The sequence below is a fragment of the Anabrus simplex genome, chromosome 1, assembly GCF_040414725.1.
Source record: "Anabrus simplex isolate iqAnaSimp1 chromosome 1, ASM4041472v1, whole genome shotgun sequence".
Taxonomy (NCBI): Eukaryota; Metazoa; Arthropoda; class Insecta; order Orthoptera; family Tettigoniidae; genus Anabrus; species Anabrus simplex.
Genome location: NC_090265.1, coordinates 714,725,472 through 714,750,433, shown reverse-complemented (window position 1 = coordinate 714,750,433; position 24,962 = coordinate 714,725,472). Strand labels below are relative to the sequence as shown.

Sequence of the window (24,962 nt, the reverse complement as noted above, 5' to 3'; positions counted from 1 at the left end):
AAAACAGAGTATCAGTAGTGATGAAGTGAATGCTTTGGTATTTGCAGATGATGTGGTGATTTGGGGAAAGGGAGAAAAGGAAGTATAAAGGAGACTGGGCATTTGGAATTAAAATCTGAAAGAGTTTGGAATGGTAATTAGTAAAAAGAAAACTGTAGTCATGCACTGTGGAAAAGAGAAAAAGAGAAGCCAAGTGAACATAGACAGAGAATAGTTACAGAATGTAGAACAGTTTACATATCTGGGTAGCATTATTAATGGAAGTAATGAAATCAACCCTGAAATTAATAACAGACTAAGTAAAGGTACAAAATTTTATCATCAAGTCAGAGGGGATGACAGCCGGGCTGAGTGGCTCAGACGGTTGAGGTGCTGGCCTTCTGACCCCAACGTGGCAGGTTCGATCCTGGCTCAGTCCGGAGGTATTTGAAGGTGCTACGCCAGCCTCGTGTCGGTAGATTTACTGGCACATAAAAGAACTCCTGCGGGACTAAATTCCGGCACCTCGGCGTCTCCGAAAACCGTAAAAGAGTAGTTAGTGGGACGTAAAAAAATAGCTTTATTATTAGAGGGGATGACAAACTACCCAAGAGAATGAAATTAACATTATAATTATAACATACGGACTAGAAACGCTGGTAACTAATAAGAGACAAAATAGTAAGATCCAAGCAGTAGAAATGATTTTTTTTAAGAACATTGGTTAAAAAGACAAGAAGAGATAGAATTCAAAATATTAAAAATCAGAGAAGAGCTAAATATAGAACCATTAGTAAAGAACATACAGAAAGCAAGACAGATTGTTCGGACATGTAAAAAGAATGGGAAAGGAACGGGTAGCAAGAAGGGAATTAGAAAGAGAAGTTAAGGGAGACAAGCTGGAAGACCGAGAAGAAGGTGGATGGATCAGATTTAGAAGGACAGTAGAGATGCTGGATTGGATGTGGCGGAAGTAATGGAGCAGGAAAAGTGGAAGCACAGAAAAGAGTGGAGGAGGATTGACTGGAGTGGGACATTGATGATGATGATACGTAATTTTTATTTTTACTAATAAAAAGACATAAAACCTAAAATACTATTATTCTAGAATTATTCGAGGCTCCAAAGCATGAGTACAAATATAAGATGGTAATCTAAGAAGCGATGTGAAAATTAAAACGAGTACAGTATCTCTCTTATAAACTCAGAACGTCCAGTGGTGCTTCTAGTCCTCGAGACCTAAGCAGCTGTACGGCAGGTGTGTGCATATTTCTTGACCTTGCAAGGAGCGTGCACGTGTTTGACATAGCATCAGTAGCCAGTCTGAATCTCAGCTGTTAAAAGAGACGGCCGGAGTCAGTTCTAGATTCACCTTTTATTTCAAAATATTGCCACTAGGCTCGTTGCTGTCGACAGCTAACTCCACTGATAGTTACATCGCGGATGCATAGATGTCAGTAAGAAAGGCCAAGGCCGAGCAAGCGATTCCCCTCTCACCCTCCAGCGTCACATATTCTGTCACCAGGAAGTTGTGATACAGTACTTGCACGGAGCTGATGATGTTGACATTTGTACGGAATGCGAAACATTCCAGGAAATTATTGAGCGTGGGTTAGTGCTGAGCAAAATAAGGTACTGTTTCTGACAAAAATAGATGAAATGGCGTATGGCTTTTAGTGCCGGAGTGTCCGAAGACAAGTTTGACTCGCCACATGCAGGTCTTTTGATTTAACTCCCATAGGCGACCTGCGCGTTGTGATGAGGATGACATGATGGAGACGACACATACACCCAGCCCCCATGCCAGAGAAATTAACCAATTATGGTTAAAATTCCAGACCCTGCCGGGAATTGAACCCGGGACCCCTGTGACCAAAGGCCAGTACGCCGGACACTGTTTCCGATGTTGAAATGAAGTAGTGCATCAACCCCATCCCCGCCTCACGTCTTTCCCTGTACCGGCCAGTCAGTGATTACATAATATAATTCTATCCAATGAAAATACCAACTGATATAATAGAAGTTAATTCATTTACGCATTTTTTAGTCACACAGTGATACTTTGGACATACGATAGAGATTGTAACGCAACCAAGAACGGAACTTTCCAACTACCTGAGTAAAAAAAAAGCCTTGGAAACAAACAGTTCTGAAATATATAAACAATGTATACAACACCCCATTGCATATTGTGTTAAAATTTGAATTCGATCAAATAACTTGTTTTCGGAGACGTAGAGGTGCAGGAATGTTGTCCCCCAAGAGTTCTTTAACGTGTCGACCTTCCAATACCACCGCACTGAGCGAGGATCGAACCTGCCAAGGGACAGAAGGTCTGCGTTCCAACCTTCAAGCCGTTGTGAGAGTCTCTTTGTCTCTACAAAAGACGGATTTGAAGTCGTATGTTTTCGTATAAATTTTAAATAATAAATGTTACAGGATCTAAATACCCATTAGTTCTGTATTTCATGACTTGAGTGGAGTGTAATTAGAGTAACTACTAAGCTCAAAAAAATACCACTTCATTCTCGCTCTCGGTGACGTCAGGCGCTTTAGCCAATAGCAATGCTGCTCACCGGAATGACCTATCTGACCTGTGAGTTATTCTAGTTACATTGGAATACCCCATTTCCAAGAAATACACAAGGATTGTAAATGACGGTTTTGTATACCTACCCGTTATGAAACTCTGAAACGGTGCTGGTAATGAACGCAACAGCTGAGGGGCACTGCAACTTCCCTCTGTAGGTGATGATGATGATGATGATGCTTCTTGTTTTAAGGGGCCTAACATCGAAGGTCATCGGCCCCCCCTCTGTAGGTGGGGGTAGTAGAATAACACCCACAGTATCCACTGCCTGTCGTAAGAGGCGACTAAAGAGGGCTCCATGGGCTCTGAACTTGGGAGTCTGGGTTGGCGACCATTGATCCCTTAGCTGAGTCCTAGCTTTATTTCCACTTACTTTCATATATCCTCCTTCTTCAAGTGTCATTTTTTTTTCTAGTTGCTTTATGTCACACCAACACTGATAGGTCTTATGGCGATGATGGGACAGGAAAGGGCTAGGAGTGGGAAGGAAGCGGTCGTGGCCTTAATTGAATCGATTATTTCAGAAAGCAGTCAAGTGCCAAAAAATGGAAAAATGAGTTAATGGCAGAATATATTACTAAGAGGTTATACGCACATTTTGGTGCTGAAACCAGTCAAGAAAGGTCGTCCTATAATGGTCAGGCATTACGTTGAATTTCGTATTTAGTTCAGAAACCAGTTAAGTGACACCGCCTGCTTGGTTTCTGCGGTAAACTGCTGGTACCTTTCCGGTTGGCGCTGCTGTTCTGAATCCAGAATAACCAGCTGTTCATCTGTTTTTGTTGTTGTCGTGTTTCTGGAATCGCATGTTCCTATTTTGAGAACAACTGATACAAAAATGTTTCTCTTGTTTAGTGCAATGTTTTTTATATTCTTAGTGATATGTCTGAAAATTCAGAAGCGGGTTCGAATCCCACTGTCGGCAGCCCTGAAGATGGTTTTCCGTGGTTTCCCATTTTCACACCAGACAATTAATTAAGGCCACGGCAGCTTTCTTCCCATTACAAGGCTTTTCCTGCCCCATCGTCGCCATAAGATCTATTTGTGTCGGTGCCAAGTACAGCAAGGAAAAAACTACCTAAAAAGAAGAATACATACATTATGATAACACTGTACCTGAAAAAGAAGCTGTAAATTAATTAAGGCCACGGACGCTTACTTCCAACTCCTAGGCCTTTCCTATCCCGTTGTCGCTATAAGACCTATCTGTGTCAGTGCGACGTAAAGCCACTAGCAAAAAAAAAAAAAAAAAAACGAGGAGTGGTAGACAAACAAACACACACGCATAATATTATTCGGAATGCAAGGGTAAAAGGAGAAGGTTATATTTCTTACTCAGACAAGGAAGTACCTGGTCTGAGCGCTACATTATTCTTTGTTATTGTTTGTTTTAGGTGCCCATGAATATCAAGAAGATACGTGAACTAAATGCCTTAAAACCTTACCTGATGGAATATGAACACTTTTATGACAGCATTTTACAATGGCCTACTACAGAGACAGAATGTGGAGTTTGTTTATGAGGATTGATTACCTATCATGATAAGCAGGTATTGCTGATTTCAGACTTTTGTATCAGCAATACAGTCTAAACCTATTAAAATACTTTTTTTTTTTCACAAATATGGGGTTTATGACAAAATCCCTTGAAAATTCAAGAATTATCCCATAAAAATATGTTTGCAACACTCGTTTATTTTAGAAACCAGTTAGCAAAGAAGGCAGCTAAGGATAACATGATGGCAAGCATAATTGGCAGTCATACAAATTTTAGTAAAAAATGGAAGGGTATGTATAGGTATTTTAACACGTTGGGTGCCACGTGCCGCCATATGGCGTCACGGTGGTCTACAAATTTGAGATGGCGTGACGCCATATGGCGGCACACCGTTCTTGAAATCAGAGTTGGCGTGACGCCATATGGCGGCACAGTTGAGTTTCAGGCGATGCGCCGTAGATAATCAGCTGTGACATCTATGCGCGTAAAATTGGTACTACGTGAAGGGCGAACTTCAGGGTCTATTCCAGCTATGTATTTTTACTGTATGCCACCATGTGGCGCCACAGTATTCTTCCGAAGCCACTGACTGGCCAGTGGTCTTTGTCACAGGTGAAAGCGCGCCAGGCTTTGTTTATTCCTCGTTTACGTACGTATTATCACTCAGTTTATATAGTTGTGCAAAAATATAAAAAAAATGGAAGATATTGGTAATAATCTTACGAGGGAACACATACATGTGTTACGCTCGGATCGGTTGAAATTTGGTAGGAATATTCGTGGGAGGCAGTAGAATGCCAAGGTGAAAACTGCATGTACCCAGCGCAAGATTAAACGCCAAAATTGAGCAAAAAAATAGTCATAAAATTAGAAGTACCACGGGAGTATCGGGGTGTGGCGGAGAGGTAGGGAGGAACGAAGCATCGGACGTGAACCAACCGGGCTGCGTCGAGCTGCGCCAGCAGCCAGGTAGCGTACAGTTAGCGCGTTTCCCTTAATTCCCGATCAGATGTGCAAAACGTAAATATGAAAACAGCACATGAAACAAGTGTACAAAGGACGATGTTTGAACAACGATGCCAATAAGGTTTGAAAAATTACAACGAGTAACAAGAACTCGGGCATGCTGAGACGCATACTTTCATTGTTTAGAGTTATCAGAAAACTGTTCACAACAATATGTAATGCAATATAAGTACTTGTTTTGCATTTTACTAGGTTTTCATAAATATTGCGTTAATTTGAATTAGGAAATAAATATCCCGTATTGGAAATTCGTATTGAACATTCCATGTCAAAAAATTCTGTGACACCATATGGCGTCACGCTATATTTTATCTTTCCTAAAAATTGATGTGACACCATATGGCGTCACGCATGACCATGGTATGGTGAGATAAAATTTACTTAGTACATCATATATATACATCCCAAGATTATATAAACAGTCTACAACGCGTACAATTGCTTTGGCACCAGCGGAATGCAATTCAAAAACATGCCTGGCACCAGTGGAATAGTGTGCTACAATCGGCTCGGCACTCAACGTGTTAAGGCAGAAACAGGTTCCAAGAAGGACATTCCAGGAATAATTAATGAACAAGGGGAGTGTGTATGTGAGGATCTTCAAAAGGCAGAAGTATTCAGTCAGCAGTATGTAAAGATTGTTGGTTACAAGGATAATGTCGAGATAGAGGAAGAGACTAAGGCCAAGGAAGTAATAAAATTTACGTATGATAACAATTACATTTACAATAAGATACGAACGTTGAAAACTAGAAAAGCGGCTGGAATTGATCAGATTTCTGGGGATATACTAAAGACAATGGGTTGGGATATAGTACCATATCTGAAGGACTTATTTGATTATTGTTTGGCCGAAGGAGCTATACCAGATGAATGGAGAGTTGCTATAGTAGCCCCTGTGTATAAAGGAAAGAGTGATAGACATAAAGCTGAAAATTACAGGCCAGTAAGTTTGACATGCATTGTATGTAAGCTTTGGGAAGGCATTCTTTCTGATTATATTAGACATGTTTGTGAAATTAATAACTGGTTCGATAGAAGGCAATTCGGTTTTAGGAAAGGTTATTCCACTGAAGCTCAACTTGTAGGATTCCAGCAAGATATAGCAGATATCTTGGATTCTGGAGGTCAAATGGACTGTATCGCGATTGACATGTCTAAAGCATTTGATAGGGTGGATCATGGGAGACTATTGGCAAAAATGAGTGCAACTGGACTAGACAAAAGAGTGACTGAATGAGTTGCTATATTTCTAGAAAATAGATCTCAGAGAGTTAGAGTAGGTGAAGCTTTGTCTGACCCTGTAATAGCTGAGAGGGGAGTTCCTCAGGGCAGTGTTATCGGACCTTTATTATATATATAAATGATATGAGTAAAGGAGTGGAATCGGAGGTAAGGCTTTTTGCGGATGATGTTATTCTCTATAGAGTGATAAATAAGTTACAAGATTGTGAGCAACTGCAACGTGACCTCGAAAATATTGTGAGATGGACAGCAGGCAATGGTATGTTGATAAACGGGCCTAAAAGTCAGGTTGTGAGTTTCACAAATAGGAAAAAGTCCTCTCAGTTTTAATTACTGCGTTGATGGGGTGAAAGTTCCTTTTGGGGATCATTGTAAGTATCTAGGTGTTAATATAAGGAAAGATCTTCATTGGGGTAATCACATAAATGGGATTGTAAATAAAGGGTACAGATCTCTGCACATGGTTATGAGGGTGTTTAGGGGTTGTAGTAAGGATGTAAAGGAGAGTGCATATAAGTCTCTGGTACGACCCCAACTAGAGTATGGTTCCAGTGTATGGGACCCTCACCAGGATTACCTGATTCAAGAACTGGAAAAAATCCAAAGAAAAGCAGCTCGATTTGTTCTGGGTGATTTCCGACAAAAGAGTAGCGTTACAAAAATGTTGCAATGTTTGGGTTGGGAAGAATTGAGAGAAAGAAGAAGAGCTGCTCGACTAAGTGGTATGTTAAAAATAGGAGAGGATTTCCACCAATCAATACTTATTTATTGCATACATTAAACTACAGGACCGGTTTCGACCTCATATTCAAGGTCATCTTCAGCTGAACCATATATACATATTAATATAATGAAGCTTTGATTAAGATTGTGGTATTGAAACGTAAAGACCCGACCAATAACATACAAAGGAACCTCAAAACCTTATTAAAAAATACACACTTTCTTTTAACAGAAGTAGAATCCTCTAAACTTATAGCAATGAATCCTCAAATACCTACTGCTAAAGCTTATCCCAAAATACACAAAGAACATATTCCAATGAGACCCATTATTAACTACAGAGCAAGCCCAACCTATAAACTTTCGCAATTTATTCAACGATTTCTCAAAAAGCACTACGTATTCTTAGCTAATAAAACAGTACGGAACTCAATAGAATTTTGTAATAGGACAAAAGGATTAAAGATTGAACCATATCACAAACTCGCATCATTTGACATAATAAACATGTACCCAAATATTCCCACAAAACGAACAATAGAAATCATTGAATCTAACCTGAAAAGTCATAGCAATCTAAGCACTTTGGAAATAGAAGAGTTCATTAAATTACTTAATTTTGCCATTAGTAACAACTACTTTAAATTCCATGATACTATCTATCAGCAACAGGGTTTACCAATGGGATCTCCCGCTTCTGGTATAATTGCCGAAATTTACATAGACTATTTAGAGCACACATTCATCAACAAAATAGACCATATATTTTTTTGGTGTAGATTTGTTGATGATATCTTTATCATCCTCGACAATAGGTCCACAAATGAAACTGATATATTAGATAAACTCAATACAATAGATACCCATATAAAATTTACCATGGAATCCGAAAACAATCACAAACTGAACTACCTGGACATAACGACAACTAGACATGATGACCACCTTTCTTACAGAATATACAGAAAACCCACGCATACCTCAAATACAATTAAAATGGATTCCGTTCACCCCAACATACACAAAAGAGCAGCCTACTATAGCATGATACACAGAGCATTCAATATACCGTTAACAAAAGAAGATCTAAACAAAGAATTACAATTAATTCATGACATAGCTAAAAACAATGGATTCAAGAAAGACATGGTTAACAAAATCATTCACAAAATAAAATCCCAACCCAAAACCAAACTAACAAAAGTAAACGAACCCAAGAAAGACTATGCACTATTCACTTTCAACAATGTACACATATACCCCATAACTAACATTTTTAAAAAACATAACCTAAGAATAGCATTCAGAACTACACACAATAGTACCAACATCATACACAATGTCAGGACAATCAACAGCAACAACAAATACAACCACTCAGGGGTATACCGCATCAAATGTAATAACTGTGAGACCAGCTATATCGGACGTACCGGTAGAAACTTCCTAACCCGATATAACGAACACATAAATGCAGTGAAACACAATCATTTTTCCTCAATAGGACAACATGTCACAGACTATAAACACAGTTTCACAAACATCGATAACGATATGCAAATCCTAAACATAAACCCCAAAGGCCCCCTGCTCAACATAACAGAAGAATTCTACATCACTTTGGATCAGTACACCAATCCAAATTACAACATAAATGAAATCACAGAAAAAACTAACATCATCTTCAATACAGTTATCCCCGCCTTAAAAAACCCTTACCTTAAGTTAATCGATAAACAGAATGCAACAAGCAACAGAAAAACACCAAACAACACACCCAGCTCCATCCCTACCCCTACAACAACAACTCTCCCTACCCCTCCTTTCCTTCCCCTCACAGCAGCTAGCATAAGCCCAAGAAGAACACGAAGTAGTACATTACAAGCTCGCATGTCAAACACAACTCAGCTACACCAACAACAGTAAGTACATATTCCAATTCACACACATAACCCTTAGACATTCCTCTGCACAATATCACTTATAACTCAATCTTATCTTCCACAGATTAACATAACATCATTGCACAGCTACAAATGGGAAAGGAGCCACTACTTTGAAACCAATGTCACCCAAATTTACGGACGCCAATAAGAAAACATGAATTGGTTCTTATAAAAGGGGCAACACACACAGCAGAGCTGAACATATTTTACTTGAATTTCATCCATACATTTGGCACCCTTTTTAAATTGAAAGTGTTTTATCTCACATACGCACAGGAAGACAAAACTTTTATCCATGCAATTTTACAAACTCTATGAATAGCAGCTGAAGTGTACAACTGTGAATAAGACTTAAATACGGAAGTTAGTCGATGTATTGACCACCAAGCAAGAACGAATGTTCATGTACATGAAGTGTTTTTATGTATTGTTTTTATCTTGTACATATATATGTTAGTTTAGGAAAAGACGTGTTTTATACACTAGTTTTAAGACCTTCAACATTTTAGACATACAGTTGCAATATTGCACAGAATGACATATACGCCAGCTCACGCTAAGACGTGCCCCATTTGTATGTAACTAAATGTACATCATCATCATATGGCATTCCTTCAATACCACAATCTTAATCAAAGCTTCATTATATTAATATGCATATATGGTTCAGCTGAAGATGACCTTGAATATGAGGTCGAAACCGGTCCTGTAGTTTAATGTATGCAATAAATAAGTATTGATTGGTGGAAATCCTCTCCTATTTTTAATTGTGCAATTGTCAATACGGAAATGAAGATTATAGATTACGATAAGTGGTATGTTCCGAGCTGTCAGCGGAGAGATGGCGTGGAATGACATTAGTAGACTAATAGGTTTGAATGGCGTCTATAAAAGTAGGAAAGATCACAATATGAAGATAAAGTTGGAATTCAAGAGGACAAACTGGGGCAAATATTCATTTATAGGAAGGGGAGTTAGGGATTGGAATAACTTACCAAGGGAGATGTTCAATAAATTTCCAATTTCTTTGAAATCATATAGGAAAAGGCTAGGAAAGCAACAGATAGGGAATCTGCCACCTGGGCGACTGCCCTAAATGCAGATCAGTATTGATTTTTTATTATTGATAAGTGGAAATTTTTTCCGTTTTCTTTACAGCAAAGTTAATAAGCACAAAATATTTTTCCTTAGATAGAAATTATTAAGAGATATAATACTTTCAACGTAAAATATTAAAAAACCCCTACCATAACATTTTTTCTGATGCTAGACAGTTTTTTCATTTTCCCAAAAATGACAGACTTGGCGCTTGACTGGTTTCGGAAATAATCGATTCAATTAGAGTAAAGCCCCAGCATTTGCCTGGTGTGCAAATGTGAAACCACGGAAAACCATTTTCAGGGTTACCGACAGTGGGGTGGTGGTGATTATTGTTTTAAGAGGAAGTCCAACTAGGCAACCATCCTCTAGTAACACTAAACAGAGAAAAAAAATGAAGGGATCCGACACTTCGAAAAATGAAGGTATCGGTCAAAGGAAGACAAGGGCCATGAAGGGCGTGAAAATGAAAGACTCCCTAGCTCTCGCAAACCTAATAGCGTCGGGGTCGGAAGAGAACAAGAGTAGACCAAGGGAGGTCGGATAGGATAGATTAACGTGAGGAGCCTGGCACAAGTAAGCGGAAGCAATGCCAGGACTCGGCTAAGGGCCCCGTGGTCGCCAGCCCACGCTCCAAAGTACAGAGCGCCTGGGCCCCCTATTAGTAGCCTCTTACGACAGGCAGGGGATACCGTGGGTGTTATTCTTCCACAGGGGGGCAACAGTGGGGTTCGAACCTACTATCTCCCGAATACTGGATACTGGCCGCACTTAAGCGACTGCAGCTATCAAGCTCGGTTTTTAAGTATCTAGAACCGCCACTGACCATATTATATTATGCTACAACTGAAAGAGGAACAACATATATTTATAGCAATTTATTCTTATTCTACTAAACCTTAAAATAGTATTATAAATGTATACACACAGAGATAATACAGAAACAGTAGTAGCAACTACTATTCAGTATGCGGATTCTCAACCATTACTGCATCACTTTCTGTAACGTTACGCCATTTAGCCATTCTTTTAGTGAGATATGTTGTAGCTTATTCGAACTGACAATTCACTTCCGACCTACAGTTATCAACAAAAATAAGTTGATTGTCTTAGTTTGAATAGTAAGCATCATTGCGTCACTAATATAACAAAGACAATTCAATAAAGTCGGATAACACCTACCTCAGATAAGGCAGCTCAGCTGTTTTAAGTTCATTCGCAATTTCATGGTGTTCTTCACTCTGTCATATTCTTCGGCGTGTTTTAAAGAATAATGTCGAATGTTAATTTTTTATTGCTAGTGGTTTTACGTCGCACCGACACAGATAGGTCTTATGGCGACGATGCTATAGGAAAGGCCTAGGAGTTGGAAGGAAGCGGCCGCGGCCTTAATTAAGGTACAGCCCCAGCACTTGCCTGGTGTGAAAATGGGAAACCACGGAAAACCATCTTCAGGGCTGCTGACAGTGGGATTCGAATCCACTATCTCCAGGATGCAAGCTCACAGCCGCGCGCCTATAACCTCACGGCCAACTCGCCCAGTGTTAAAATTTTTAATAAAGTTTAATGCCTTATTACAAATCAAGCATTTTGCCATTCCATTGCACTCGGTAAAACGATACGGCAAAATAAAACACGACAAAATATAACGTGCTAGTGAAAGGTCATACCACAACTAGTGAGTAACAAAGTATTGTCAGCGTGTCCAACGCCGCTTGTTATGAAGCAAGGGTGAGGAAGCGACTGTTAGCAGCTGAAGATCTCGCTCACCACATCCCTGCATGGGTAAGAGCTAATCTGTCATCATCCCTCTTCAAGGAAAAGGCTTTGTGACACTGCGGCATCTGACGGAAACTGGCTGAGCTACCATCACTAGAATTCGGCAGACACTCTTAAGTCAATAAGCAGAGCTTTATTAAAATCACGATTAAATATATAAAGAATCCCTAATTTTTAAGTATGTTAAAGTAGCCCCTTAGAGAAAAAAATAAACTTCCCTACGGTACAGTCTGCTTCTAATTTGAACACCATCTTGATTTAAAACAAGTTTAGGAAAACCGTGGTTGAGAGCTCAATTTCATATGGGGATTCGTTATTTTAACTACCATTTTATAACTATATTTGCATTTTTTTTGAAATGCTTTTACACTAATGAAAAGTGTATCACAGACCACCGTGTGCTATAAAAACGATATAATTTTACCTTGTTCCGTTTCCTTATAGAAACTCTTACAGACTTCTGACCCACGTTACAACAACTACTGAGCTGGTGGCCGGCCGTTCCAGCTCTGGCCGCCTCTTAACATGGTGAGACAGATATCATTGCAAAACCCTATCTTCATACGCAAAAGTTATTTTAAGTACGAGTCGGCTCGACGGGTATGCAATGCATTTGTTCAGCAATTTCCGGTTAAGCCCACCTTCATGAATACAGATTCAAGTAATTTTAAATAAATTTTGAACTACTGGCTCAGTGCTCAATAAACACATGCACGCACATGAAGAGTTTTAACAGAGGAAAAGCTAAATGACATTGGTGCGAATCTTGAACAGTCACCAAATAACTCTCTCACAAAATTAGTACAAGTAGGAGTTTTGGTTTGTTCCGCACACAGAGCTATAAAAGCTCTTACACATCAAACCGTACAGGTTTACACGGGCCCATTGCTTTAACACATTGCAAACCAGGTGCTCATCACACTGCTCAACCCCTGCGCCCGGCCATTTTCTGTGTAACTTATTTGCTACAGCGCATGCACATAAACAAATTAGTCTAACTTCACTAACCTTCTACTGATTATGGTGAAATTTACTGGAGACCTTTGGTAAGAGTCCTAATAATATTTCCTGGTGTGGTAGGCTGTGTATCAATGACCTCCGTGAACGGACACACAGAAAATTTTGAGGGGATCAATTGACCAGTAATCTTTTCAACATGATCTTTTTTCACCTGTCCCCTCAATATAAACAAAGCAAAAAAATTTTGCAATACACAACTAGTTACATCAGGCCATTTGAAGCCCATTGGGGATATTTTGTGTAATGAAGTAGTTCGCTGGATACAAGTTCATCTGCTCGGCAATAAGTTCAAAGAAATCATCACAAAAAGTAAGCCCTACTACTACTACTACTACTACTACTACTACTACAGTATTTTGAGGCTCATGACAGGAACTCCTGGGAAATCCTTTAAAGTCGACAAATATTATTTTCTACCCGTTCAACAGCAGAAATAGACATATCTCTTCTATTTACACTCACAATATCACTTTCAGCCTCGTTCTCGAGCACCACTACTTCACGTTGTTTTGAAGGGCGCACATCATTATCAACCGAGACACTTTTGTCAGAATAGCTATTAACATCGAACTCACGATCGTCAAAATCAATGGGGCAATCTGAATACTTATCCGCATATAATTCATTAAAAATCTTGTCTGCATCTACGTTCGTGTTCAGTCTGGGAAGCACCATCTTACCCACCACATGACTCCTTGAACGATGTAAATAAGATGTCGGAAAACTTAGCAAATGAATCATAAAACAGAAGAATGTAAAGCAAAGCTAGCATGGAATTAGCAAAAGCATCAACACCGAGATTCTAGTAACCTTGACAGCCAGATAGTTTCAGAGGTTTCGACAGAAGTCACCGAACGTACAAGTCTCGTAAAGACGAGTTAACTCGTCTCCTGCCCACAACGCTCGGCCAGCCAAACACGAGCGAACTCGTCTCCCATCCGCAATGTGTTAAAACATGCTGATCCAGCTACAAGTGACATATTGTGAGTGGTTTCTTAAGTTGTTGAATGATCGTTTATTTGACCCACAGCTTGTGTTCTTTTCAGATGAGGCCTGGTTTCATCTTACTGGTTGTGTAAACAGTCATAACTCTCGCTATTGGAGTGCAGAAAATTCTAATGGTGTTTATGAAGTCCCTCTTCCAGTATCTTTTATAAGGTAAGATTTCATATATAAGATTGTACACACGCTTAAAGCAGGGCGGCCGCTCGTGACGTAAATTGGGCTGAGGCAGCTGCTGTAGCGTCGAGTTCGAACACCGTGCGCTCGGTCTGGGTTTATATGAGAGACCTTGTATTTCATTTTCATAGCCACATTGTACTTGAAATAAACTTTCAGCTCATTAGTTCATGTTGACTACATGCTGAAGAAATGGCATGTACAGTACTGAACTTAAACCCTTCAGTTCAGGATGGACCAACTGAGCTATAGTGCCCTGGTTCATTTTTCTTCTGCTGGAAAGGATATGGTTATTTTGATACTGTACTTAACATCTCTTCGGCATGAACTCAACACTACTTAATATGCTGACAGTTAATTTTGAGAACTGACCATTTTTTTTATAAACTATACACGCACAGCCAACAACCACTGTAATGGTTGTCAGGCAGCCAACTAAATCTGAGCCTGAAATACAGTGGTGCCCAGTGGTAAATACTCACTCTTGAGCCTGTTAATGATGAGGTAGGGCTTTATAACATTCCCCGACTTGTTGTGTGAAGCCTTCAGAGTCTTGTTTACAGCACAAATCAGACACTCTGTCTGAACACTGCCATCTGTAAGCAAAGAAAATAGCCATTAGTAAACTAATTAGGGACAGTTAATTCATTATAAATAAGAAATACACAGTAATATTGCATTTACTCATATCATGAATCCTACTTTTTTCTTCTTGTATAACCTAACTCGTTTTCTTGGACGGATCAATCACACATAACAATTGGTAGCCCTTAGTTACATCCTGATGAATGCCTACTGGAATGGATTTTCACACATAGTCAATGGAGCTCTTCCAGAATGAATTGTAGGATGCAGAAACAAAGGACAAAGATCATTTCAAAAGCAGAGAACTGAGCTTTCAAAAAGGGACCTAATTTCAGTCTTCTAAATACAAATTTTAATGTAGGAATGCATGCTATAATGCTTGTAGCAGGGAGTGGAGTAGGGAAGCTGTCTGCCCCACTGATTTTCACAAACATTAAAGGTGAAATCAAGATCACTGAAAGGGGGGGAGGTATGAAAAGAGAAATGCACTGGTGTTTGTAGATTCTGCGATGATACAGCTGAAACTGGTTAAGACGTCCATCTCTGGCATGTTCCCCTGGTTATTACATCATCATTCCAAAGTCCCAGTCCTATTCGTTGTCGTTAGCCGCAAGTCATATCCGAGTAAACATAATCATCAGCAGTTTATATTTTCCCACTTGGTGAATATGATTCATATGACTTAGGGTGGCGTGCACCATCTTGGAGTAAATTACTACGGAAGTAGCGTTTACAAAAGTAGTCCATACTACAGAAGTAAATTACTACGGGAGTTATTTACTCCGGAAGTAACGCCGGAGAGTTGAAGTACAATTTACTCTTTTAGTTACTACTATCGAAGTAGCGTTCGTTACTCGAGGAGTAGTGTTGTGTTTGTGTATCTTCTTTAAAGAAATCTAAATGGATAAGGTTATGTGCGATAGGAAACGGGGAAAAACGTAAGCGAAAAAGATAAATGCTTGTTAATAGAGATAATGATGATCTATGTAAAGGATATAGGATATAAAGATGCTGGATAAGAAAAGAAATTCATGGAAAGTCGTGACAGAAGAATTCAATGCTTCGAGTGACGGAAAACGCAGTGAAGAGCCAGTTAAGATTCTGTAGGACTTAAAAGCGAAGGTGGAAGCAAAGCAGAAAGTCATGGACACGCGGGAAAAATTAAAACTGATGGTGGTTTCTTCATACAGATCGCCTATATCCACAGCGAAATTTTCCCATTTTCACACCAGGCAAATGCTGGGTCTGTAGGCCCTAGCTTAAAGCCACGGCCGCTTCCCAATCCCTAGGCCTTTCCTGCCCTATCGTTGCCATAAGACCTATCTGTGCCGGTGCGACGTTAAGCAAATTGAAAAAAAAAAAAAAAAGATAAATACCTCTTCCGATTTCTGAAAAGTTCACCGTTGTCACCGAGAGGGCAAAAAATGGGAATATGCGCACAGTCACAGTCAACTGCACCCACGATGTGTGGAAACCTGCCAACGTGAAGAATATCCTTTTATTTTCCGAACAATCATCATTTGCAGGCGTACCTCCCTCTTAGCCTCAACTAGTGCTTTAACCACACGATGAATGATACGGCCAGCAGTTGGGCGGTAAACGTTAATTAGATCACCGGCAACTGTACTGAAATGCCCCGGTACGAAACACTCGTAGGGCACACAGCAACTGTAATTTGAGATATACAACAAAATTAAGACAAGAATTCAGCTGCAAGTGATCTCCAAGTAGATTTAGGAGGAAAGTAAAGGATTCCTTCCTAAGACCAAAAACGTTCCTGAAACTCTCCGTGTGCACATTATACGGCTCTCGCCTTTCACGCACTGTAGGCCTACGCACTATTACATTTCCCATCGTTTTCTGCGTCGAGATCATCAATATAATCTAAGTAATCCATAAACACGTTTGAAATGTCTTTCCTCTCATATTAGCATTAGTCAACAAGTCTAAACCTAGGTTACTCCATGCACGACGTGAGAGTAAATTCTAACCTATATTCGTACGTTATTTACTTCTTTAGTAATATACTACAAGATGGTGCTCTTCAACATTTTACTCTTGTAGTAATTTAGTCCAGGAGTATCTGAAAGGACTAAAATACTTCGAAAGTAACTTACTCTCGTATGGAAGTCGCCAAATGCTGACTTCAAGAGTACTTTACTACGGAAGTAGAACTTACTCTTGCTTGGTGCACGCCACCCTTACTAACCCAAACTTGGCATGAAACATACGTCCACATACATCACATGAATTGGTTGGGGGAGAGCGGAACTGAGCTTGACAGAGCCTGCGTTCTTGTCGTTTATCCTCTTCACGTCACCGCCGTGCCTCTTCAAACACCGAAACTGAAGTAGAAACAATGTGGCGCCAAAGTGTCGTATTAAATACATGCTAAAGAAACCTGGATAATATATTTACGTCACTCTTTAGTACGTTCGTAAAGGCAGAAACACATTACTGTCACTTCACGTGAGTTTGCGCGTATCGTGACGCAATTAAACCTGTCAAGAAAAATGTGCTATGCCTTTTCAACACTGTACGAAATGTAGAGTGATCACACTGAACTCACGTCACGGCTGTTTACGTCGGCTGACTTCATTGCGACGTAGAATCTGGTGACAGCGTTCTTCACGCAGAGCACATTTTTCTGCTCTTTCACATCTCTGGTGACGTGAAGTGTGAATAGAAGCAGTTTCTTTTAGCGATATGGAAGAAATGTTAAATGTTAATCGAATTGGTGTGTGTGCATGAGAATCTGTATGACATTGGTTTGATTAACTATAGAAATCAGTAAATGTGGCACGAGGCATGGTATAAAACAGGAAAGGAATTAAAAGATCACACGTACTAATTTTAATAGTCATTTAGTTGTTGAAAACAGTCCACAGTTGTACTTATTATTTTATCCAGATAATAATAATAATAATAATTAATGAAATGGCGTATGGCTTTTAGTGCCGGGAGTGTCTGAGGACAAGTTCGTTCGCCAGGTGCAGGTTTTTGATTTGACTCCCGTAGGCGACATGCGCACTGTGATGAGTATGACATTATGATGAAGACGACACATACGCCCAGTCCCCGTGCCAGCGAAATTAACCAATGATGGTTCTAATTCCCGACCCTACTGGAAATCGAACCCGGGACCCCTGTGACCAAAGGCCAGCACACTAACCATTGAGCCATGGAGCTGGACATAATAATAATAAATTAAATACTACACAAATTACAAATACAAATTACCCTGTTGAATTTGAGATCGGTGAATAGATATTTATTGCATGATCCATTCACTTCCGCACAGTTCTTTCCTTCTTTATTCAGTTTATTCACCTACGATGAACTGTTGGTAATTGCCATGGCCCAGAGCCTTCAAGCGAGATAAAGTAATTTTTTTGAAATTTTCTGATATCTGAAAAGCCTGTGTAGGATTCCTCCAAATCAGTTGCAAATGCAGAACGTACTTCGGCCAACAATTTCATCTTCGATGAGATTATGCTTTTTTTTTTGCTTAACGTCGCACCGACACAGTAGTTGAATTATATCTTTGTTCAGTCTGAAGTACATCTGAAATTTCTCTGGATGCCCATTTCGCTCCCGTACGAAGTTGTGGTATTCACCGCATATTACTTTCATGTACTCACAGTCGTTTGCGACAGATAGTACCCATGGCAACAGAAACATTACAGGCAATAAAAAGATCATCAGAATCCGAGAACTGGATGTACTATCGTAGCTTGCCATCGGGGACGAAGTATACTGTGATCTGTGAACGTGAGGACAGTGTGTTTCCTGTCTTCACGCCACATGCAGTGACATCATGAACCTCCCCTCAACGCTGACTCAGCTCGGTGCGGGTTCACGTGAAGTAACAGTAGTGTGTTTCGCCTTAACTCCCACCATAAGATATTTAAATTAGCGTTCCCGGCCACGCTGCGCACACCATGCGCCAGCGATGACTAGCCTGGGTAAGGATTTGGTAGAAAACTTAATTTCATAGCCCTACCATGTCGGCCTACAGCTGCAAGGAGAGTCAGTCTCAAGCCAGTCTTTGTTGTGGGCGTGCGTTTGTTTGGATAGCACAACAGTAGCTCGTGTGACAGGTTGGCGCTTAATTTTACGTTTGTAAGTGAATTGTGTAATAATGTTCGTAAATTAGGCCTACTGTACATACATATACAGCTGATGTGTTGGTGCTTCGTAAGATTAAAGTTTACTGGGAAAGCAGATGCTAATCCACATATAAAACGCGTGCAAATCGCCCAGATGTTGGAAATTCCTACAACTTTAAACATTATTGTAAGCAACGTGTATAGTTTGCATCTCTGAGAACGGTTTTTCTTGATGTTTTACTATGTTAGTGCTCTTAAAGTGTATTATTTCTTTATTTAATTCATTAATTACACTGACCTGCAAATTCAAACTTTCTGATCATTGGATGACGTTTACACAGTGATCTTTTATATTTTGGCCACGTTGATTCTGGAACTGAAGTCAGTTTTCCCCTATCACATCAGATTTTCTTGCAAATTCAAGATGAAAATTTGATCAATATGCAGTATGCGCACATGCAAGATTACTATTATCACATGTAAAGAACGCTTCTTTCTTATTATTTTCACCCATCTGAACACTGGTATACTTATGAACATAATATAAATATATGTAGTGTATTGTGTTAACAGATCTGTAGAAAAACACAGCCAAATGGACCAAAATATAGCATGCAATAAGTCTCATAACGTACTGAGAATGTACGTCTACGGTTCAAATTTTATAATGTCCCACCTTAGTATGAGAAACGTCTTCACCTTGCTTTTTGTGTGTGAGGAGTAATTGGACCTTCTCTTTGGTAAACAGCAGTAATCTGCCAGCATGTTTTGGTTCCATTTCCCTTGATATCTGCATTCCATTTCCTGTAGATCCTAATGGAATCTTTCTCCTTGCTCTTCGCTCAGCATTGCTAGGATCTCAGGGAAATAGTCCAGATGTGAATGTAACATGCACTTTCAAGCTCATTTTGCAGCCTAAATCTTGGAAAGAAACAAGCAATCTATCCACCATTTGTTTGTAGTATGAATCCTTTGTGTTTCCGACAAAGTTTTTGACCACATTCCAGAATGCTGTAAATGCTGACATCGCTCTGCAGCGCAAATAACGTATCTGGACCTGTGAAAATACCCTCCTTGATTTTGGAATTACTGATGCCTGGGAATCGATGACACAGGTACTGAAAGCATTCATCTTCACTATTTAGGGCCTTAATGAATTCCTTCATAAGCCCTAGTTTGATATGAAGCGGAGGTGACAGTATTTTGCTCTTGTGAACAAGAGTTTTTTTTGTTTTATGTTTCTCAACCTATAATCATTGTCTACGTGGCCATTTTTTAGTCCAGTGATGTAACCTTCCTGTGTCCCACACACACAGAAAGCAGGGGTGTTTTGTGTAACCTCCTTGTAAACCTAACAGAATACCTATCACTTTGAAATCACCACACACTTGCCACTTGTGTTCCTGGTACTTCAGTTTACACAACAGCATTTCGAGATTTCTGTATGTTTCTCGCATAATAACTGAATGAGTAATGGGAATGGAAGCAAGTTTGTTTTCATTGTGAAGAAGGACGCAATTCAAATTATGCTTGGAGGTGTCGATGAAAAGTCTCCGGTCAATAGGGTCATACAGTGGTGTTCCTAGTTTTAAGATAACCTCCAGAATGTTGTTGCAGTAACCAAGGCTTCCTCTTTAGAACGGAAGGGTGTAAATTCTTGTTCGCAATGTCTGTACCAATTGTACGTTGTCCCAGGTGCCAACGTGTTCCTTTCACAAAGTCTAGACCTGAGTAACTCGGCAGATTCCTTTGTAAGTCCAAGATCTCGAACAAAGTCATTTAATGCACTTTGCTCAAACAGTTTTGATTCTTTTTCAACACATTCAGGGGAGAAATCACAATCAGAGTTAATGCCCGCCATTTCTGCGTCAGATTCAGAAGAGGGACAATCCTGTTAATGTTCTGGACACTGTGGTACTGGTGTATCAGGGCCATGAGGAACGTGTAAAATTGCAGATCGAATATTGCTTGGATACACAATGTTACCTTTGTTGCTGCTGTTAAATCCCTTCACATTCACAGAACAGAAGTAGCAGTGAGTACTGTGGTCTGGGGGTTCTCGCCACACCATTGGAACACCAAATGGCAACGCAGTTCACTTATCATTATTCACCCACCGCTGTAACTGCTCTTATAGAGGTTCTACAAGCCGTACGTTGTGCCCACGGCTTGTCTTGGTCTCCAAGCTTCAAGCCAAAGTAGGCATAGTAGGCCTTTCTCACGAACCCGGTTATATTGCGCCGCTGTCTCATCGGCACGAAACTTCCACATACATAGCAGAATGTATCTGGACTGTTCTTGCAGCCACGTCGTGGCATGTTGATAGATGTTAAGTTCAATAAAAATATTAACACAGTACGTCACTCACATATAGAACGCTTATGAAGACAATCTCTTCACTAGCAAGCGAAACTCAGACTGTCGCGGAAAAAGCACGAGAGAACAGCGCCACTCAGCCAAAACCATGCGTTGCCAGCTATGTTGTACATAGTTGCTGGCTCTAAACTCTGAGCGTTATAATACAGGACTACGAGATGGCTGGAGGATGTCGAATTAATAAAAGAATAAAATAAATTAATAAAAGAATATGGAAATCTAAATTAAAGCAACACTCTTCCTTCCAACTTAAGAAGTGCACTAGTGCATGTGATGAAATAAACGTAATATAGGGTTTTTGAGAAAATGTGATGTAATGGGGAAAAATTAACATCGGATCCTGATTCAGAATGCAGAAGTCAAGCAATATAGGATGGTGGCAATAAAATCATTGCATGACAGTATTATAATTGTAAACATTGGTTTCTTTGTTTTCATCTTAATTATTTTTACGTTCAAACCTAACCTTAAATTAAACAGTGTAATTGTTTTTCCACTTGGTGATGAGCAGAGGAAACAAGACAGTCAATGAAATGTGACTAAATTTACAGAAAAAGAAATTTTGACAAGTTTGGATTGAAAATTAGTCGAACAAAAATAGCATGCTTGGTGATGAGCAGAGGAAACGAGGCAGTCAAACTCAGACTTAAGACAGCACAAAATTGGAACGGTTTCACTTCAAATGCTCGGAAGTGTTCTGTTGCAAGTAAAAACTCTCATTATTGTTCCGTATTGAAGAAGACGTTAGGCATAGATATCAAGGATAATTTAATTAAAAAACCACCTATTCAATACTTTCCACGTTTAATATGGTTATTATCTACATGATTTTATGTAGACTTATTTGGTCAGGTACATGTTTCACCCATTATTTTGGGCATCTTCAGCCTGTAAACAACCTTTAGGTCAAGGTTTGGGACCTTTTTAACCGATATAAACATACCAATATATACACTATATACAACATATACATTATATACAATATATACAAACATAAGTCAATACAGTAAAGTTCTTTGGTCCTAATCTATCTAATATGGAAAATGTCCAAAAACTAAAATGGATCTTCTTTTCGGTGAAGAGGATTGCATATCGGGGTTTATGTGACCCCTATATCATATTAAGTTCTTGACGTATCGTGTCTGGTGACAGGATGTGTCGTCAACAATAAGTGGAGATTTGAACTGATTGTAGGTTGGTCAAGATTGAAAATATAAATTTAAATTAATTGTGTTTTAACTTGGCAGTTCTATTCTGGTTAACTTAAAATGTTAAAAACTAAAAATAAAATGAAACGGATCTTCTTTTTTCTTGAGAAGGGGTGATATTAAAACTGGAGCTTGTTTGACCCACGATTTTTATTTTCATGTTCTTGACGTAACTAATATTTAAATGTGTTGTCGTGCACAAGTGGAGATTCAAAAGCCGATTGTTGTAGGTAGACTGGTCAAAAACGTTGTGAATGAGACTGTTAGCGTCTTGACTTTGGGTCTCATGTAACGTCAAGGAATTGACAAGAGTATAATATTTAGCTGTTTCATAGTTTTAGGCTGCTGCTTAATTGGGAAGAAACATCCTAGACACTTGATACAGTCTTGTGTGAAAATTGTTCCCGTTGATGTGTTGCTTGGTCTTTGGGAGGGATCTTAAGAATATCTGTAATGAAGTAGAAAAATAATTTTGAATTAAAAATTTTTTTTTTGAGCACGCATTGTGATAAAATGTATTAAATTAACACCTCTTAACTGTAAAATGACTTACTTGTTCAGTTAATACTACATGGATCTGTCTGTTCCGGCAGCGCCTGTCTTGTCACCATTTCTACTCCTGGTGTTGTACTGGTGCGGTAATGGAGGGGCGGGGCATGGAGGGAGAGTGGGAGAGTAGATAATAACCACATTAAACGTGGAAAGTATTGAATAGGTGGTTTTTTAATTAAATTATCCTTGATATCTATGCCTAGTGTTCTGTTGGCCGAAAATAGAGGGGTTGTGCAGCAACGAAGTGCCACATTTAAATCATTACAATTAGAAGCAAAACACATCAGCTGCACAGAGTTGAAAGTCAATTAACATACTTCATGTGTGACATAACATTGTATAATCGGGAAATAACTTGCCGGGCATTGTGTAGCCAGCGTGCGTGAGTAACTTACATCGTCTTCTGGTGACGCAGAATATCTTATTAGAAGTGTTGTCCAAGAACAACACTAAGTAAGAAGAAAATTTGATTGTGAATGCACAGGAATTGTCTTAGGTTTGAAAAATGTAAATTGCTTGGCCCTCAGCGGAACTGACGACTCAGGGTTTTAGCCTCACGTGAGGCAGCTCAAGCCTGAAGCAACTTGTACCATGAGACTACCAGAAACGTGTGGTAGAAGGTGGTGTTCCAGGGAACCGTTATTGAATCTTTGGGGTAAGACGTTCTTTTGTGAAGTTAAAGCTGTTACTTATTCTTCTTTTTTGTACTATTTCCAGGACATTCCTTGCTCTGTTCATCACATTTCTGAGTAATATGTAAATTTGTTTAGGAAGTAGTTTGTTTCCAAGCTACAATCCTTTCATGAATGTGTGATTAGATAACTTTCTTTCCACACTTGTCATTTTAGGTACCCTATCTGTAGAATAAGGTAGACCCTATTCAAGTGGAATACAATCCACTAAGGTGTGGAATATGTTTACCCAGTTCAAACCTCAACACGTGTTTGTATGCTATTACAATTCAAGGTGTCCAGCAATTAATGTACCGTATAATCTCGAGTACCACCCGCACTGTTTTTTCGAAAATATCCCTTCCAAAATTGGGTGCGGGACTTATTTAAAATTTTGGGAAGTTTATCTTTCCGAATGTGCGTAAATCGGACATCACCGCCGGTGCGGCTTGGCAACAACGTTCTCTCCGCTCTCAGTATACGCTACTTCCGTGCTTGGCGTCAGTCTCACACACGTTCTCCGAGTGTCAACATGAATTCCACAAAGCGTCTGGGATCTTTTACTGCGAGTGAGAAACTGAAAGTAGTTCGGGAAGCCGATATTATTGGAAATCTTGCAGCCGGTAGGAAATACGATATTGACGAGTCGTGTATTCGCGATTGGAGAAAGAAGAAAAATGTGCTATTAACATGAAGTGGTGATCGTAGAGCGTTTCGTGGGCTGAGTGTACAGTTTCCAGAAATTGAAAAAAACGTTATAAATATGCGACAGAAAGGCGGGAATTGGGATATGGTATGTCAACCGAAATGTGTCAGCTAAAAGCATTAGAGATCACTAAGGAACTTTCAATGGAAGGATTTAAGGCAAGCCGAGGATGGGTTTGTAATTTTTATAAAAGAAATGGGTTGAATGTACGAAGGCATACCTCAACTTCACCGCGTCTTCCTGGTGCCTACGATGAGAAGATATTGTCGATTCAGCGTCACATAATTCGGTTGCGGAATGAAAATGCATATTTACTTTCCCAAATTGTTAATGCAGATCAGACGCCAGTGGACAGCAAATGTTAAGGGGCGAAAAGTGTTACCATTAGAACAGGTGGTAATGAAAAACAACGGTGTACGGTAATGTTGTGCATTGATGATATAGACGTTGATTCCCATAGGGAATCTGAAATATTTGTTCCGAATGAATAAATTTATAATACCAATATAAATGGTCCGTTATTGGACATTATAAATTTTCCAGCTAACTCATTCCTGGTTACCAGCATTTTAACCCCCATGTGCTAGGCTGAGCTCATCAGTTGGCACCTAGCACACCTACCAAGACACTGGATAGTGCATACCGTGGAGTTAGCTGGAAAATTTATAATAT

The 24,962-nt window shown here is 39.5% G+C and overlaps 1 protein-coding gene across 3 annotated transcripts in view; it reads right to left on the bottom strand.

The window, feature by feature from the left end:
• scny (scrawny) overlaps positions 1 to 24,962 on the bottom strand; it is a 228,270-nt gene that overhangs the window by 180,231 nt on the left and 23,077 nt on the right. For all 3 annotated transcript variants that reach the window (XM_067136030.2, XM_067136028.2, XM_067136029.2), the window contains one exon: positions 14,566 to 14,679. In XM_067136030.2, the coding sequence (XP_066992131.2) occupies positions 14,566 to 14,679 (114 nt within the window). The remainder of the gene's footprint in view (positions 1 to 14,565; positions 14,680 to 24,962) is intronic.